This window comes from Phoxinus phoxinus, assembly GCF_949152265.1.
Source record: "Phoxinus phoxinus genome assembly, chromosome: 11".
In the NCBI taxonomy this organism is placed as follows: domain Eukaryota; kingdom Metazoa; phylum Chordata; class Actinopteri; order Cypriniformes; family Leuciscidae; genus Phoxinus; species Phoxinus phoxinus.
The window spans coordinates 20,054,963-20,071,911 of NC_136886.1; the positions used below are offsets into that span (position 1 = coordinate 20,054,963).

General features: G+C 35.0%; 2 protein-coding genes across 4 annotated transcripts; both read left to right on the forward strand.

Moving 5' to 3' along the window:
* The first annotated feature begins 1,970 nt into the window (after positions 1-1,970).
* Positions 1,971-5,313, forward strand: mif4gda (MIF4G domain containing a). The gene is made up of 6 exons (XM_079629600.1): positions 1,971-2,085; positions 2,354-2,427; positions 2,562-2,671; positions 2,844-2,999; positions 3,093-3,185; positions 4,302-5,313. Exons 2-6 carry the CDS (start codon positions 2,364-2,366, stop codon positions 4,527-4,529), a joined length of 651 nt encoding a protein of 216 aa, XP_079485726.1. The 5' UTR covers positions 1,971-2,085; positions 2,354-2,363; the 3' UTR covers positions 4,530-5,313.
* Positions 5,314-5,923: 610 nt separating this feature from the next.
* On the forward strand, positions 5,924-16,924 carry gga3a (golgi associated, gamma adaptin ear containing, ARF binding protein 3a). 3 transcript variants are annotated; one of them, XM_079629323.1, is made up of 18 exons: positions 5,924-6,046; positions 6,159-6,394; positions 7,193-7,277; positions 7,667-7,742; positions 7,831-7,929; positions 8,094-8,217; positions 8,331-8,428; positions 9,174-9,254; positions 10,075-10,212; positions 10,294-10,375; positions 10,483-10,593; positions 10,744-10,995; positions 12,477-12,562; positions 12,694-12,857; positions 13,262-13,521; positions 13,644-13,813; positions 14,002-14,112; positions 15,800-16,924. In XM_079629323.1, exons 2-18 carry the CDS (start codon positions 6,355-6,357, stop codon positions 15,908-15,910), a joined length of 2,088 nt encoding a protein of 695 aa, XP_079485449.1. In that variant the 5' UTR covers positions 5,924-6,046; positions 6,159-6,354; the 3' UTR covers positions 15,911-16,924. The 3 variants fall into 3 exon arrangements, with proteins under 3 accessions (XP_079485449.1, XP_079485448.1, XP_079485447.1); XM_079629322.1 differs by having other exon boundaries at positions 5,938-6,046; positions 13,259-13,521; XM_079629321.1 differs by having other exon boundaries at positions 5,938-6,394; positions 13,259-13,521.
* The last annotated feature ends 25 nt before the right edge of the window (positions 16,925-16,949 follow it).

Consider the following 16,949-nt stretch of genomic DNA (forward strand, 5'->3'; position numbering starts at 1 on the left):
TATATTACCCCATTTTACAAGGGGGCATTGAGTTCCTCTTTTTGAAGCTGCAGGCACACAGTGTCTGATGTCATTTGAGATTTCTCTTTTTGTGTATTTTTTATTTTTTTAGTTTGTCATTATGTGGCCCAAGTTTAACTAAAAGAAAACTATCAAACATGTACACTAACATGTGTGCCACTTTTTGATGCTGAATTTTTTAACCTTTCAAGTTTAATAGACTTTTAGACTTCAGTTCATTTCTATTTGTCAAGGTAGTTTGTTCTCTTGGTAGCAACTTCAATTATTTAATAATGTTTAGTTGTGTCGCCCACTTAAATGAGACGGGGGAAAAAGAATAAGAAAAAAGAAACATACTCTGTAACTTTCAACTGCTTTTATTTCCTGCACTGCACCTAATCCTCATGTACTGAGCCAGATTTGCTGTGAGATGTCATTCCACTCTTCCACCAAGGATCTTGCAAGTTCTTGAACATGTCTGGGGGGACACGGTTACATGTGGTTTGACACTGCGAGGACTATCAGCTGTCCAAGAGGCCCACACAGAAGAACATTAATAGTTGAATAAAGTTGTTCTTTTTTTATTTATTTTTTTGTGCACAAAAAGTATTCTCGTCACTTATGGTTGAGCCACTGTAGTCACTTGGACTATTTTAAACTGGGCCGGCAAGTTTCAATTACAATAGAAGCCTATGGAGGAGTTATCCAGCTTTCAGATTTAATAAAAAAAAAATCTTAATTTGTGTTCCGAAGATGAACCGTCTTACGGTTGGAACAACATGAGGGTGAGAAATTACTGACAGAATTTAAATTTTTTGGTGAACTAACCGTTAAGAATACACAACATAGCCTATCTGTCCTGTATACCAAGAATAATAAAAAAAAAAAACAGGTGAAGGGAACTCTAAGTCTCTCCACTGCTTATCTACATTATTTAAAAAGCATGATGGTTGCACAACTTTTAATCCGTTAATTTCTAAAATGCCTTGTCCAGCACCATGCAGGGTCGCAGACTCGCAGGGATACAGGGGCCAATAGCATCTTGGGCCATATAAAGGGAAACACCCTGGGTGGATGGATCTGAGGTGACTTTGAATGTGTATTTTACCCTATAAATTACCTGCATGCTGCCATCTTTGCTCTTGGGAGCTGAGTTCTAGGCACATAAATGGCATGTACTTTTGAGCTGCTGTAAAATGACGCCAAGACAAAGTTGATTGGGTGATTTTGTCAGAATACTGCTGCTATTTTTTTTATTTTTTTGGTAGACAATGGAAAAGAACAGCTATTAGCCAAATCTTGGGACAGACAGGACTCTGCACACAACTGCACATAAAACATGTATTTATGATCAACTTGTAAATTAAACACTATTTTTTTGTGGCATAAAATCCTCATGGGCATTTTTTTTTTCATTTCCATTGTAACATTATTCAAATTCCCACAGACTTGTTTCACTTTTACCTGGGATGATGAAATTGTCAATGGCGAAATTGTTTTCAGCTGTGTTTATCACTTTGATGGAGTTTTTCTTCTTTGTTTTAAGGATTCTTTTTCGTTTTATGTAAGTAATACTATTTTCTCTTTTAATTCCTTGTAGGCTATAATTGTATCATCTTTATATCTCTTTTATTTACTTTTATAACTGTTAGAATTTTCCTTGCTTTTATTTTGTGAATATTTTCATTCCTTTCTGTGTAAAGCACTTTGAATTACCATAATGTATGAAATGTGCTATATAAACTTGCCTTGCCTAATTACAGATACCCTCTACCTGTTACTACTTGTCATTTGTCTCCCCCTATTGACATATCTTGGTAAATAAAGTTTTTTTTTTCAGAACTGCAACCCAGATAACGAGTAATATTGTGGTAATTATTTAAATATTTAAGTACTTTACAGAAACAGTGTAAACAATACGCGAATATACATTAGTATATTTTAAGGGCATAATGATAAGATACTAACTTACATGCCATGGGGGTGCACATGAGTGTTGAACCCGGAAGTATGTCCAAAAGCGCATGCGCACTGACCAGTCCACGCAATCAGGAAACAAACACGCGCGAGGATTCCGCGTTTGAAGTAAGAGAGTGATATTGAACATTTTGTGATTTCGCATTACTATTGATATAAATTAATTTCTTACCGAAAGTAGAATTTGTTCTGATTTGTAAATTGCCAAACAATTCAGCACAGCGATGTCAACAAGAACATGCACGCGAGCGATCTTTGTCATGTTCTGAATTGTTGTCATGTAATTCAATTGATTTTATATAACGGTACATTTGATAAATACATGTTTTTGTCTGTGGTCGTTCCATTGTTTTGATTGCCTTATATTATTGCTAAGTACAAGCAGCATGGATTCTGCATGGACAGCTTTTGATACGGAAACTCGGACTATGCTTCAAACAGCGATGAACGGTATGTAAACTTTGCCTGACTTGTCCGATGAACCATTAAACATACCCATTTGAAGATTTTGTAGTAACATGCATTTAGCTTACCCGTGCGGGTTAAGAACTTTAAAAGAACACGTGATTTTTCCCCCCTCACAGATCCAAAGAGAGTTGATATGGACAAGCTTTCTAACGCCATTGTAGAGCAGTCATTGAAAGACCTCTCGTTCTGTAAAGATGCTGGCCGCATGTGTTACACTGTAGTTCAGGTAAGCCTTTCTTATGTTGCTCATTAATTTGTGACCTTTAATCTAATCCAAACACAAAGCTGTTCATGAACCAAAAACTTGTTTTTGTCTGCAAAACACAGGATGAAATGAACCTCCATTGAAGCCATGTTTTTGTTTGATTACATTGTGAATAAACCTTTATACTAAATAGGCAGAGGCCCGGAAAGCTGCAACCAGTGTCTTCAGGCGAAAGCTGTTGAATCGTCTACAGCAAGAGTTCACTGCCAGGGAGGAGATTCGAAAACGCTCAGTGGATGAGTGGGTGTGTGTGGTCACGTTTATATGCAGTGTATTTGATTACATCAAGGTAAAATATCTCAGTTGCAAGTAGGCAGTTTTAATTTGTATTGGATGGTCTGTTTTTTCCTCAACCAGGTTTGACTGACTGACTTGTTTTTAGGTAAACGATGCTCCTGTTGTGGCCCTGGTGGATCCAATATATGACTGCCTCTTTAGGTTGGCTCAGCCAGATGCCTTGATGAATGAGGAAGAGGTAAAAGGTTTGGCTCATAAACATTTGGAAGTAAATTTCATTTTGGGAAGGAATATATAACTATCCATCAACATGATCATTTTTGACTGTCTGCTGCATTGGTATCATAACCTTATTTCAAATTAACAAGGAATGTCTGGATTGTAGGAATATCAGAGGACAAAGTAACTTTGCGGAATATCCAAATTCCCAGTATTCATAAAACAGTAATAAAAAACCCCCGGATGATTTAAGGCCCTGGCATACTCAGGTTTTTCGAACTTGTGAGTAACGATATACTGTTTTTAAACATTCAGATGCCGCCTACGCTGCAACCGTTGTTTAGATGAATATTTAAATATGTGCTGTGCGCTATCCTCTCAATAATACAACAAATGCACAACAAAAATGACAGCGGTGAGAAAGGAGCAGTCAAGAAATCATCTGATCATAGGGAAGTAGATATGTTTACACCAGATCTGCAATTCGGCACATGATTTATACACTGCTTTATACAATACACATTGGTTCAAAGTAGCTTAGGTAATAAACAGGAAAAAATAGCATCTGCCAAGTTCTTTAAATTCAGGAGTCCGTATTTAATTTGAAAGTAGCTCTCCAGTTTATTCTATCTGCCCTCTATGTAGTGAGTGAAGGAAGAAATGAATGAGAAGGTGAAGCCCCAGAGCACACCCACCTTTAATGCAATTTTTCCGGACTAAGGGTAGTTCAAATGTGTTTACTAGTCAGAGCAAAGTTTTCTGAAATATAAATGTAGTGGTCAAGTTGTAATGCATACTATAGCATCAGTTTTCACCTTCACACATTATTACTGAATGCATTTGAGCTTTATTTATTGATTTATCGATTATATTTTTAAAGGTGATTAATCCATTAACTCCTCGATTAACATACTCATTGACATCCCTATGCCGAATGTAGCATGTGACTGTTCATACTTTACTGAACATGCTACTTGTGAGTTTTTTTTTTAAAAATGTAGTACCTACTCTGACAGTACATGATTTCTGAAGTTGCAAAGGCCAATTTTTTTGGCCATTTGTAAGAAATTTCAGCTTTGACTTATTTTAAATCCATGACAATTAAATACTGGAATTTCTTTTGTGTTTCTAACAGGTGGACTGCCTGGTCTTACAGCTTCATCGTGTGGGCGAGCAGCTGGAGCAAACAAACTCCCAGCGCATGAATCAGCTCTTTTACTTGCTGCGGGATGGTTTTCTCCTTCAGCAAGACCTCGGCTCCATGACAAGGCTCTTGCTGCTGGAGATCTTGGAGTTCAGGGCCAGTGGTTGGACCCTCACTGAAACTGCACACAAGTACTACTACAGTGAAGTAGCTGACTGAAGAGAGAATGAGGTTCCTTGTGCAGCATTCGGGTTTCAAGCGTTCAGTCTTCACGGAAGGTCAAAGAGTACTTCATGGGAGAAAGAAGTGGAAACCCCATGTACTAGTACTGGGGAGTATGGCAGAGCGTGTTCATGCATTTGCATGTGTTGTGTTCAGCGTTTGGGTTTAGCTCAGAATGGTCAGAATTTGTTCTATTTTGAGGTTAGTGTCTTAAATCTGCACTGGATGATGATTCCATGCAATAAGAAAAGCAATCGCTACCAGCCGCAAACCAGCAGTATACATGAATGGCAGTTGTCTTTTCTGTTTAGTTTTTTAAATGTATTATTATTTTTAGAAGTTTCATACTATAAACACTTTGTTTGTACACTTTGTTGTACAGCTTCATATTTTTTACAGTGAAGGGTTATTGCAATATCAGTGGAAGATGCTTTGACTTTTACCTGTGTTGTTAGCACATTAGGATACCTTGTAAAAGTTTCTTAATTTTATATTAATTTTAAAATGGCCTACATTGTTAAAGTTTCTGTTTGGGCCAATATGTATGGAAAAAAAATTCAGTCATGTTGGCTGCTGTAAGTTTATTTTTTCAAAATTTGAGAGCATTTTCATTGTCTTGTTTATATACTATAAAGTCTGAGTTTCATAAACAAGTTTCTCTCTCTTTCTCTCAATTCAAGTCAGAAAGCTTTATTGGCATGACAAAAAAATACTTTTTGTATTGCCAAAGCATTAAAATAACATAAAGTGATTTAGAACATTTTGTAAAGCCTATGTACAGAAAATAATAAACTAAATAAAAAAAGACTAAATTATTTATATATATATATATTTAAGGGCTAGATATAGCAAAAAAAAAAAAGTACCGGTAATACATAACAAATATAACACTGGAGTCATGTATCAATTGAACATATTAATATTAATTATTTTTTCTAATATTTGCCAAGGTGTATGCATTTCCTAAATTAAATTGATGTGGAATAGTTAGTTCAGAAAGTATAAGTTTTCACAAATGTTACTAAATTGTAATTTAGTACTAAGTTACTTAAGAATGATTATATAATTAGTATCATTGGATATGACAAAACTATCAGCACACTGGCCCTAGTTGTAATGATTTACGGTAGTTATAAAACAATCCCAAAATATGCAATTTATACAAACGTACATACTAATTAACTTAAAATCTAAAAGTTAACTGATAATTAGACCAGCGCTATATTTAATTCAAATTTGAGCTTTACATGGAAATCTGAATATTTCTCCTATTATTCTGAACCCATTTACAATCAGACTAGAGCAATTGCTTGCTTGTTACTAATAACATCACTTGAAAACTGAAATAACATAAACGCCCAAGCCAAAATCATACATTTTAACACACACACACACACACACACACACACACACACACACACACACACACACACACACACACACACACACACACACACACACACACACACACACACACACAGACAGACAGACAGACAGACAGACAGACAGACATGGTACATAAAACACGAGTGACTAAACTAATCAATTTTTACACCTCTTATGTTTTTTTTTTACCGCAAATTATACAATATCATGAAATAATGGCGTGAATACATTTTATTACAGGACAACAATAGGAGAAGGGGTGACATGGTAATATTTGTGATGTGAACAGAATATTTCATCATGAATTATTTACATGAAAGAACTTCGCAATTCCTTTCGGAAGACACAGGCCACTGATTCACACAGAGGCACGAGAATGTCACATGACGGGCTTGTTGTGTAGTTCCCTCTCGTCTAGTTATGCATTTGTGTGATCATGGCGGATCCGGAAGGAGAGTCACTGGAGTCATGGCTAAGTGAGTTTTCATGCTAATACATTACCAGAATATGATTTATTTTTACTCTGCAGAGTTTTTAAGATACAGAGAACAGCCATATCCTGCCATGGATGCTGTTTGTGACCAGTTGTTTTATCATGTCTTAGCGTGTTTGTGATATTTACACTGACATGTCATAAGGGTTGGATGGACTGACCCATCCTAGCCAGCATTTTAGGGTATCGTTGATGCGTTTAAAGTCGGCAGAATATTTGGTTTCAACGCGTTATGCCCCTAAATGTCTAGGTTTTGAGACACGTTGGCAGTTGTGATTAGCAAACTCATTCACCAATCAATTAAACTCTTTTTGAACGGCTGTTGTTTAAACAGCTGTAACTTTGCACTTATTTATTGTTAGCTCTGAAACAGGTTCTGTTTTAAGTATAAAACCAACCATTTTGTTTTGAAATTCCCACGTTGCATACTTTACACTTATAAAAGTGCCTTGCCTAATACGGTAGAGCTGCATTTGAAGTTGTTTTATTATCGACGAACTTAGCAACACTGACACATGATAGTGAGCTGAATTGAATCAACACTAAACTAAATTGAGATACATTTTGATAAATTAAGTTGTTTTCTTGTTTATTGTGAGGCTGCTTTGAAACAATTTTGTATTTAATGCTATAAATATATTGATTTGGATAAAAGTCTCTTCTACTTGCATAATTATTACATTTCTTATTTAATTAATTATGTTAATTCAAATGTTAAGCAGAACAAGAGTAATTCATTTCTATTAAAAAATAGTTATATTAGTTTGATTTTTCTTGCTAGACAAAGCCACCAATCCGTCAAACAGACAGGAGGAGTGGGAGTACATCATTGGGTTCTGTGACCAAATCAATAAGGAACTTGAAGGGTATGTTTTGTTTATGTTATGTCTTTTTTGAGGATCTGATGCTGTATTATAAAAGCATCTTATTATAATTCTTGACCTGAGATTTGAAAAATGTCTATTTGCAAAGGCAAAGTGAAATTAGCATGGTTATAAATAAACTACATGACTTTTGCCCCCGGTTTACAGTCAGGAGAGGAGTCGACGTTAGTTGCTGAAAATCAGTGCCAGTCGTTTAATGTATGATGCCTGTTGTTTTCAAATCTGTTCTGATTTTCAAAAGACGTGTACCAGGCTTGAGCAGATAACATAGCACTCTAAGTTTGGATGATTCTGTCTGTAATACAGAAACTGTAAAGTTTGTGTTTGTTCTTACGAATCACTGATTTGAGAATTGTGTCTGTAACTTGCAGCCCACAGATATCAGTCAGATTATTAGCACATAAAATCCAGTCACCACAAGAATGGGAGTCATTACAAGCACTAACTGTGAGTTTATCTCCTTCAGTCTCTAAAATTGACCAAATATTGTGTGTTTAATATAGACTGACTAACTAAATTCAGATTGTTCTTACAGGTTTTAGAAGCCTGCATGAAGAATTGTGGGAGGAGGTTTCATAATGAAGTTGGAAAATTTAGATTTTTAAACGAACTCATTAAAGTAGTTTCACCTAAGGTAAGTTAAAAGATTGTTTCTACAAAAAAAAATTAAGCTCTGTCATCGTTTACCCACCTTCAAGTTATTCAAAACCTGCATGATTTTTTTTATTCAACTTTTTAGGTACCATCCATTACAGACACAATACCCCCATAATAAGTTTGCCCTTTTTTATCCTGCAGTATTTGGGAGACAGAGTATCTGAACAAGTGAAGACTAAAGTAATAGAGTTGATCTACAGCTGGTCAGTTGCTTTACCAGATGAGGCAAAGATCACAGAGGCCTATCAGATGCTAAAGATGCAAGGTTCTTTCGTCACAATAATAAACATTTGCATTTATAAGAATCTCACCCACTTATTTTCTGTCTTCCAATTTTGCTAGACTGTCTTGTTTAGTCTTTGTCACATTCTTTCTTAGGTATTGTAACAGAAGACCCAGAGGTTCCTGTGGACAAGACCCTTGTTCCCTCGCCAAAGCCCAATAATCCAGTGTTTGACAATGAGGAAAAGAGTAAGGTGAAGAAACACATTACAGTATTAGAACTTAAAGAAAAATTCCAGGTTCAATACAATTTAGGCTCAATTGGCCGTATTTGTTGTATAATAGTGATTATCAGAAAATTGCTTCAGTTTGTCCCTTGTTTTCTTTATATAAAAAAAAGCAAAAGTTACACTGTCTAGGTTGAGCGAGACATGTACAATGGAAGTGAATGGAGCGAATCCATAATGTAAATGTAAAAATGTTATTTTTTTCAATTGTTTAGCCTCAAGACATAAACATCATGTGTTAATATGATTTTAGTGTGATTAAGTTACCGGTACTTACTAACTTAAATAAAATGTTATAATTTTGTTGGTGTGACTGACAGCATATTAATGCTAAACAAATTCAATGCGCATGTGTGTGTGACCTGCACATACAAATTATGCATGGTTACAAAAAATCGTCCAGTACAATTCTGGTGACAAAATTTGCGCCACTGTGCGCGGGCCCTCACTTAGACATAAAAACCGATGTATACTTTGGGCTTTAAGGCTGTAAATCACAAAAGCATAATATACGGATTTATATATATATAAAAAAGACATTTTAACAAGAATCAATGGGAGTCCTTTTATGAAACTGTATGCTTTTAGTTCTCCTTTTAAGTCCAAATGCTGCTAACAGAGCTTTACTTGTATTGAACCTAGAATACTCTTTTAAGGATAATTGTTTTGTAAAATTGTAAAGCATTGTCTATCTATAAACATTTCCTTGCAGCGTCTTGCGGAACTTCTTAAGAGTAAAAAGCCTGAGGATCTTCAAGAAGCCAACCGCATTATCAAGAGCATGGTCAAAGAGGTAAGTGCTTGAATAATCTTATGCTTTTTTTTTTAAATGTACAAATTGTATTCATGTTGTTGTTTTTAAAAACACATAAAAAAATGACTGTCATGTACACAGTAAAAAAAAAAAAAAAAAAGCAATAACATTTTCTTTCCGTCATTTCATTCAGTGTAAAAAGTCAGTGATATATTATTATGTTTTTGTAGATGCACACCACATGACATTTTCATAAAATATTGTCATAAAAATGTCAAATGATCTGATATTTTAAGAGCCTTGATATTTTTTTATTATTTAATATTAATGTTAATATTGATGATGTGATATAATTCCTTTTTTAAGTTGGGGCTTTTTCTACATGTTGATTGCATGATTATTTTTAAGCAGGTTTATGCAGTTTTGTTAAAATATAGTTTTGTAAGAAATAATGGTAGCACTTTATTTTACAGTCCTGTTCCCCATATACATACTATGTACTACTTATCATAGTTATTACAATAACTGGGTAATAACTAGGTACTAACCCTGAACCTACCCCTAAACCAACTTTAACCCACGTGGTTACCTTATATTAACCAGTACTTTCTTAGATAAGTACACTTTAAGTGCACATACTATAAAATAAAGTGCACCTGGAATAATAATAAAATATTATACCAAAAAGTATCAATTTATTTTAATTAAATAAATTAAAAGCATACACATGGTAGAAGTGGTTTATTTAAGTCATTAACGTGTGCGTCATCACCTTTTTGTTTACTCCCTTGATGTTTGTGCTTGCAAAAATTAATATGCATTTTTTAAAATGGCTTACTGCCCTCTTACTTGCTTTTAGGATGAGGCTATACAACAGAAAGCTTCCCATCGTGCCAGCACCCTAGAGGAGGTGAACAACAGTGTGAAGCTCTTAAATGAGATGCTAAGTCATTTCAAAAGAGATGAGTCGACACAAGCGGACAAAGAACTTCTAACGGTGAGCCCTTTTATATCCAGTCGCTGCTAGACTTAGCTTGCATTTGTACGTATTTGACCATGTGCAACTGTATGTTCTTAGGATCTTTATAATGACTGTGACAAACTTCGAACCGCTGTCTTCAGACTCGCCACCGAGACAGAGGATGATGACGGTGCCTTAGGTACTACACATTTAGTAAATAAAAACTAATTTAGGTCTTAAGCCAATAATATATTAGAACCAAATAACTTCCTCTCCTTTACATGTACTTTGTGGTCTTTGGTGCAGGTGATATTTTACACGCTAGTGATGATCTCTCACGTGTAATAAACTCCTATAAAAAGATTGTTGAAGGACAGACCATTGTGATTGACATACCAGGTTCAACAGCCTCAAAACGTATGTATTATGTACCAGAATTGTTGCATACTGCAAATTTTTTTTGCATACTGTATCTGAATTATCCAAAGAGCTTTGCATGGGTTATGAAACTACAAGTTTGAAAATGCAGTTCAATGTGAGTTTGTTTTCTGTTTTTTTTCTGAACAGACCCCAATGACGGAAGCTCTTCTGAGATTTTGATTGACTTGACTGATTTGGACTCAGGGTCCCCTTCACCCCTCAAACATGTTTTGACTCCACCCCAGCACTCGGATTCCCTTCCTGCTGACCTCCTCACACTTGCAGCTCGGCCTTCCTCTTCCAACACGTCCTCTGGATCGTCAAGTTTTCAAATCAGTCCTCCATCAAGCCAGCTTCCCAGCAGTCTTTCTCTTCTGGATGAAGAACTTGGTTCATTAGGTAAATATGGCTTCAGAGTATTCTGCAGTGTATGATGGGTATTTTATTTGGAATGTCTTTAACCCCTTAAACCCGAAGTGTACTGCTGGCGGTACACCCCCCGCAAAAAAATCATAATCAAATTACTAAGCAACCAAGAATGGTATAACAGACAATAGGTATCATTTTAAAGCTTAGAAACTCAGCTTTGTTATGCTAATTTTGATAAACTCTTAAACAGTGCTGAGTCTAAAACCGAGTGTACTGCCCACCACCTAGCTAGGAAAAAATTAATAATCATATTTTTCTAAACTACTGCCTTGATCAATACACAATAGGTGTCATTTTAAAGCTTAGGGTCTGAACTTTACAGTGCATATAGCCAATTCGATTAACTCCTAAGTAATGCTGTTATTTGATGATAAATAGAAAATAAATGATTTAATTTCTGAAATACTTTTTTGTAATATGTACTGCAATATGTCAAAAAATATCATACAGCTCAGATAGTCATGTGTCATTTTAAAAAGGTCTCGCGGAGTAGAATACAACAAGCATAATTGTTTCAGGCTTTGACTAAACTTGAGTGAGTTTTTGTACATGAAGATCCATGTGTAAATAATACACGGATGCGCCATTTGTCACGTTTTTGCTCATAACTTCATGAAACATGCTCCGATTGTGGCACAGCATTATTTACAGCAGATTATCACGATTAAAATCAACACAGTTCATTTTGTTGATCACAAGATATTCCTCATGCAGGAACAATTTTAAAAATGCCCGTTAGGGGGCGTCAAACACTAAACAAGGCTACATTGGTTCCAAATGCTGTAACTTTTGATTACTTTATGCAATCACAACAAAATTAAACAACAAAAAAAACCTTATTTCCTTCCTGAGTTATTGCATGTCAAATAAGAAAGATATGTATTATCAGCAGTTTCTCAGCATGAGAACGTCCTAATGTCTAATTTAAAGTGTTCTATCAAACGATACCTACCTTTTGACTCTCCTTGCTATAGTTTTGGAGTTATGAGTCTTTACTTTTGTGTATGTCACTGAAAAAACAACTCTTCAGGGCTTAAGGAGTTAATATAAAATTGAATACACCACTGTTCAAAAGTTTTAGGCCAATATTTCCACACTTTCCACTTTCCCACACCATTTTTTTAATAATAAGAGGAAGAATAAAAAGAAGAAGAGAGAAAATTCTCTTGAGCACCAAATCCGCATATTATAATTATTTTGTTTGGATCATGTAACCTTGAAGACTTATATAATGGCTGCTGAATATGGAGCTTTGCCTTTTTACAGTTTTTATTATTTATTTATTAAAATCTTACTGACCTCAAACCTTTGTACGGGAGTGTAAGTATTATGTATAATATAATATAATATAATTCTCCATAATAATGGGTTAAAATTCAATAAGTAAGAGTCATCCATTTTAAGGCAATCTCAGTGTTTAACACTCTTGGTGTTAACTGACTATTTTTCAGGCCTTGGTAGTCTGGACTTAAAATCAAAGAAGTCAGCAGAAAAGAATACAAACGAAGCTCAAAGCAATCAGTGGATTTCTTCACAAGTAAGATTACAAGAGTGCTGTAGCCTATATATAGGGCCTACATTTAAATGTATAATGAATTTAAAATGTGTTTGCATTTTATGATGTTTGATATCTACCCATTAACAATTTGTTTTTGTTTTTTATGACAGACTTCTAAACCAGTGATTGACCTCCTCTTCAGCTCTGCTCCATTAGATCCTCTAATCTCAACAGCGCCACCTACCTCTGAAGCTACCCCAGTCACAAGCTTTGAAAACTCCCTCCAGCAGACCAGTAAAGACTTTGCCATGCTGGACCTGGACAAGGCTAATAGGTAGTGAGAGAATAAGTAGCAATTTCTTTAAAAAAAAAAAAAAAAAAAAAAAAAAAAAATATATATATATATATATATATATATATATATATATATATATATATATTATTACATATTAGAATTATTTGTGACAGTGAAGTAATGGCTGCTGAAAATGAAGCTTTGCAAATTATAGGGATTATTATTTTTTTTTTCAAATATATTCTAGAGAGGATTGATGCCATTGGTAAATGTTAGTTGTTCACAGATGAAGCAGTTTAATAATAGCATTAAAACAGGGAAGGAAAAGGGCAGAATGTGCACGCTCTATTATTAGAGCCTTTTATTGTGATCGGAGAACTGTTTGTGAAGTGTCTCGTTCCTTTTAAATACAACTAATTGTTTGTTCTTTCTATATTAAGCAGCCAGTCCAAATATTCAAGCTCGGGCGGCAGAGAACTTAGAGCTTGGGAAGAGAACATCCATCCTGCATTAACCACATTCAGTTTTCCTGCTGGAATGACACCAGTGCCTTCTGCTGTATCCTCTGCCAAACCTCAGAGCTTCGCCCCAGACAGCCCTCTCTTCAGATCCATGTCTCCAACATTACCCACCAGTCACTCAGCCTCAGGCTCGGACATCTCCCTAAACATTGTCTTTGTTCCACTGGAGGCCATTAAACCAAGTAAGTCCTATAAATGGATGCTGTGAGATCTATAGCAGTTATTCTAGACTTAATGACTTGCCTGTTACGGTAAGGCTTAGAGTTCAGGCTAACTGTGTGTTTTTCCCTTTACGTTTTCACAGGTAAGGAGGGTCCAGTGACAGCCTACGATAAGGATGGTGTTCGTGTGTTGTTGCACTTTGCTACTGACCATCCACCTGGTCGCCCTGATGTTCTGGTGATCGTGGTGTCCATGTTGAACACAGCACCACTGTTAGTGAGGAATGTAGTACTTCAGGCAGCTGTGCCAAAGGTGAGAGGCATGAAATGTCTTTTTAATATTCTTCTGAAGTATATGGAAGCTAAAAGTAGACTGGTATTGTTTTGTGATAGACAAGTCTTTTTTACTTTATGGAGTTTCCAGTTCTGAATAGCTTTTGGTTTCAGATGGTATTGATAAACTATTTTTTGACTTTTAACTCTGTGATTTGTAATTGACAGTCTATGAGAGTGAAGCTGCAGCCCCCTTCTGGAACAGAAATGGTTCCCTTTAACCCCTTCATGCCCCCCAGTTCTATCACTCAGATCATGCTCCTGGCTAACCCACTGAAGGTGAAGAAAGACACACACATACACATTTACTTGTCTATTCCATAAACTTAGATCATTTGTATAATTTGTACCTTAAAAGAAAAAAAAATCAGCTTTTTATAAATAGACATCCTCAAAAGTTAGGTTTTTTTTAGATTAAGCTTTCTGGGTGAAAATTTGTCCAAAATATGGTTTGGCAAGTACACCAATAGAGAATTGTCTCACCATTAACATCACATTTATTTAAGAGAAGCAACTTAATGTCACTATTACTTATCTCTGTTGCCTGTGTTAGAAATAAAATGGGTTCTTCTCAAAATATTGCCTTTCTGACCTAGCAAGGTTCAGTTTTAATCATAAAGAACAATTTGACTTCTTTCCTTTCCTTCATTTTTGAAATGAATAAATAAAATATAGTAAGGAAGGTAACACCAGTTACAAGTTGTCATACATCATTCATGTTCTAAGATTGCATCAGCAATGACAATCAATAAAATCATCAAATTACACCATTAATTTGTTTCACATTAACATTTTAAAAAATGTATCACCATGTGTAAATGAAGTGTGGGGAAAATAATTAGGTAAATTAATAACTTTTGACAGACTTTATTTAAAAAATAAATTAATATTATTATTTATATTGTTTTGCTTTTTGTTGTTGTTGCAAACTTGTTAGACCTTGCACTAATGCCTAACCTTGGAAAATAAATTGAACATTAAATAATAAGTTACTTTCACAGTCATGTTAAATTTTATTTTACTTATTTTGAATAAGTAGTTAGTTCACGACTGCTAAAAAAGTATGTCTTTATAGTATGAATGTGTGTAGTATGAATGTAATATGGATGTACTGCATCCACCATGCTGTCAGTATCATGTGACCTACTAGCATTAGTTACTTCACTGCCATTTATAAATCCTCTCTTGTGGCCTCATGGAATAGTAAAGTGTCCATCGTATGCACACTTCAGAATCCCGCCGGAAGTAGTAGGTCACCCGGGTACTTTTTGCCTACTCTTTTACGAGTACTGTGAATTCGGACACACTCCTTTTGTCACATACTCTTTTTGCCTACTATATAGTAGTAGTATATGCCTACTATATATATATAGTAGGCATATACTACTACTACCATATATATATATAGTAGTAAGTTATTTCAGATGCATCCTCTGTGCGTAATTAAATCAAGAACCATGTAAACATAGTTTTGTTAATTACCATTCCCTTGTGTATTTAAGCTCTGAGTTCTGTTGATTCTTGGTTGGGTGTTAATCGCCTATTATTTACGCAATTTGCGTTTCTCCTATGTTGTTCCTGTGATCCCCTGATTATTTTGCATTGTGAATAAAGACTGTCTTTTTGTGTCCTCTTCGTCAATAATTGAGGACAAGTTTTTTGTTGTTGTTGTTTTTATTGTACAAAACAATATAGAGTCACACCATTTTGTATTTCTGAAAACAGGTTATGTTATAGAATGCTTTTATATGGAACTTCTTGAATATTTGAAATGTTTCATCACTGAAAAGTCAATTGTCATGTTTGTCACCATATTTCGAGAATGACTACATTGCTTATCCCTGCAATATTAGTTATTAGATTGTTTTACTTATGGCCATACAAAGATATGATAAATATGTTTACATGATACAATTCTTATGATAAACTCAATGACTGCGTAAATAATTGTACGTCTGTTTTGCAGGAGAAAGTGAGAATGAGGTACAAGCTGACATTCATCCTTGGAGATCGACAGGTCACAGAGTCTGGAGAGATAGACAAGTTCCCTCCAGTGGAAAGATGGGGTCATTTATAGCTGTGTAAGCATTATTACTCATGAAGAGAAATGGAAAACACGGTGTGCATCAATGAGCCTTCGACAGTGTCTCAAAGATATGTTATGCCCAGGACATTACCTTTGACTCACTGGATGTTACATTATAAATCCCAATCTGTGAGTAATCCCCCAGATGTCTTGATATGCTGGTTTTAGGTACTCATTAGGTACTGTTGTCATTAACATAAGCATGTTGCTTATAGTAATGGGTCATTTTATTGTTAGCCAGCACTTGACAATTCAGCTCATACAGATCACTGGACAGGTTACAATTTTTATATCCTTTAATCTCTGTTCAGTGATGTGATTCATCAGTTGTGTTAGTGCTTATGTGAATTTTATTGATGTTATTTCTGAGTTACATATTTATTTCATTACTATTTATCAGATTCTTGGTGTTTGACATGACTGGCCTCACTGGTTCAAAGTTAAGTTTACTTTGTCTTGCGTCATTTAGCAGAAACTCAGCAGATAACAGTAATTCACACAGGAAGGTGTGGAAGGGAAAAGAGTGTGCAAAGCATACTTGGACTTCTGTGTTTTTGGATGTAAAGTTTCACTTTATTTCCTTTTTTTACACAACTGGAAGGAATTGCCTATATGCAGAGTTGACCGATTTTCTTTTTTTTTCGTCTGTGTAATTGGACAGGAGGCTGGTTTTGATGTTTTACATGACATGTTTTACACTTCATTTTAGGGTTATTACAGATGCAATTATTTATATGATAAAATTTGACTTTTAAAAGATGTGTTTGCAGTATGGACTTTTGTATGGCTTTTGTTTTGTTTTACAGCAGATGCCTCAGTATTATTTTGTTGTACTGGATGTGCCCAGCAGCCTATTCTAATGATTATTAATTGGACTTGTAAATTATTTTGAAGAAGAGCTTCACAAATATTCCAATGATACGGTTCTTTTCTCAGTTAAATCTACAATTTAACATTATGTATACTGTTTTAAAGACAAATAAATATTTTGTTTTGAACAATGTCTATCAGTATTGGTTGCTGTTGGTTT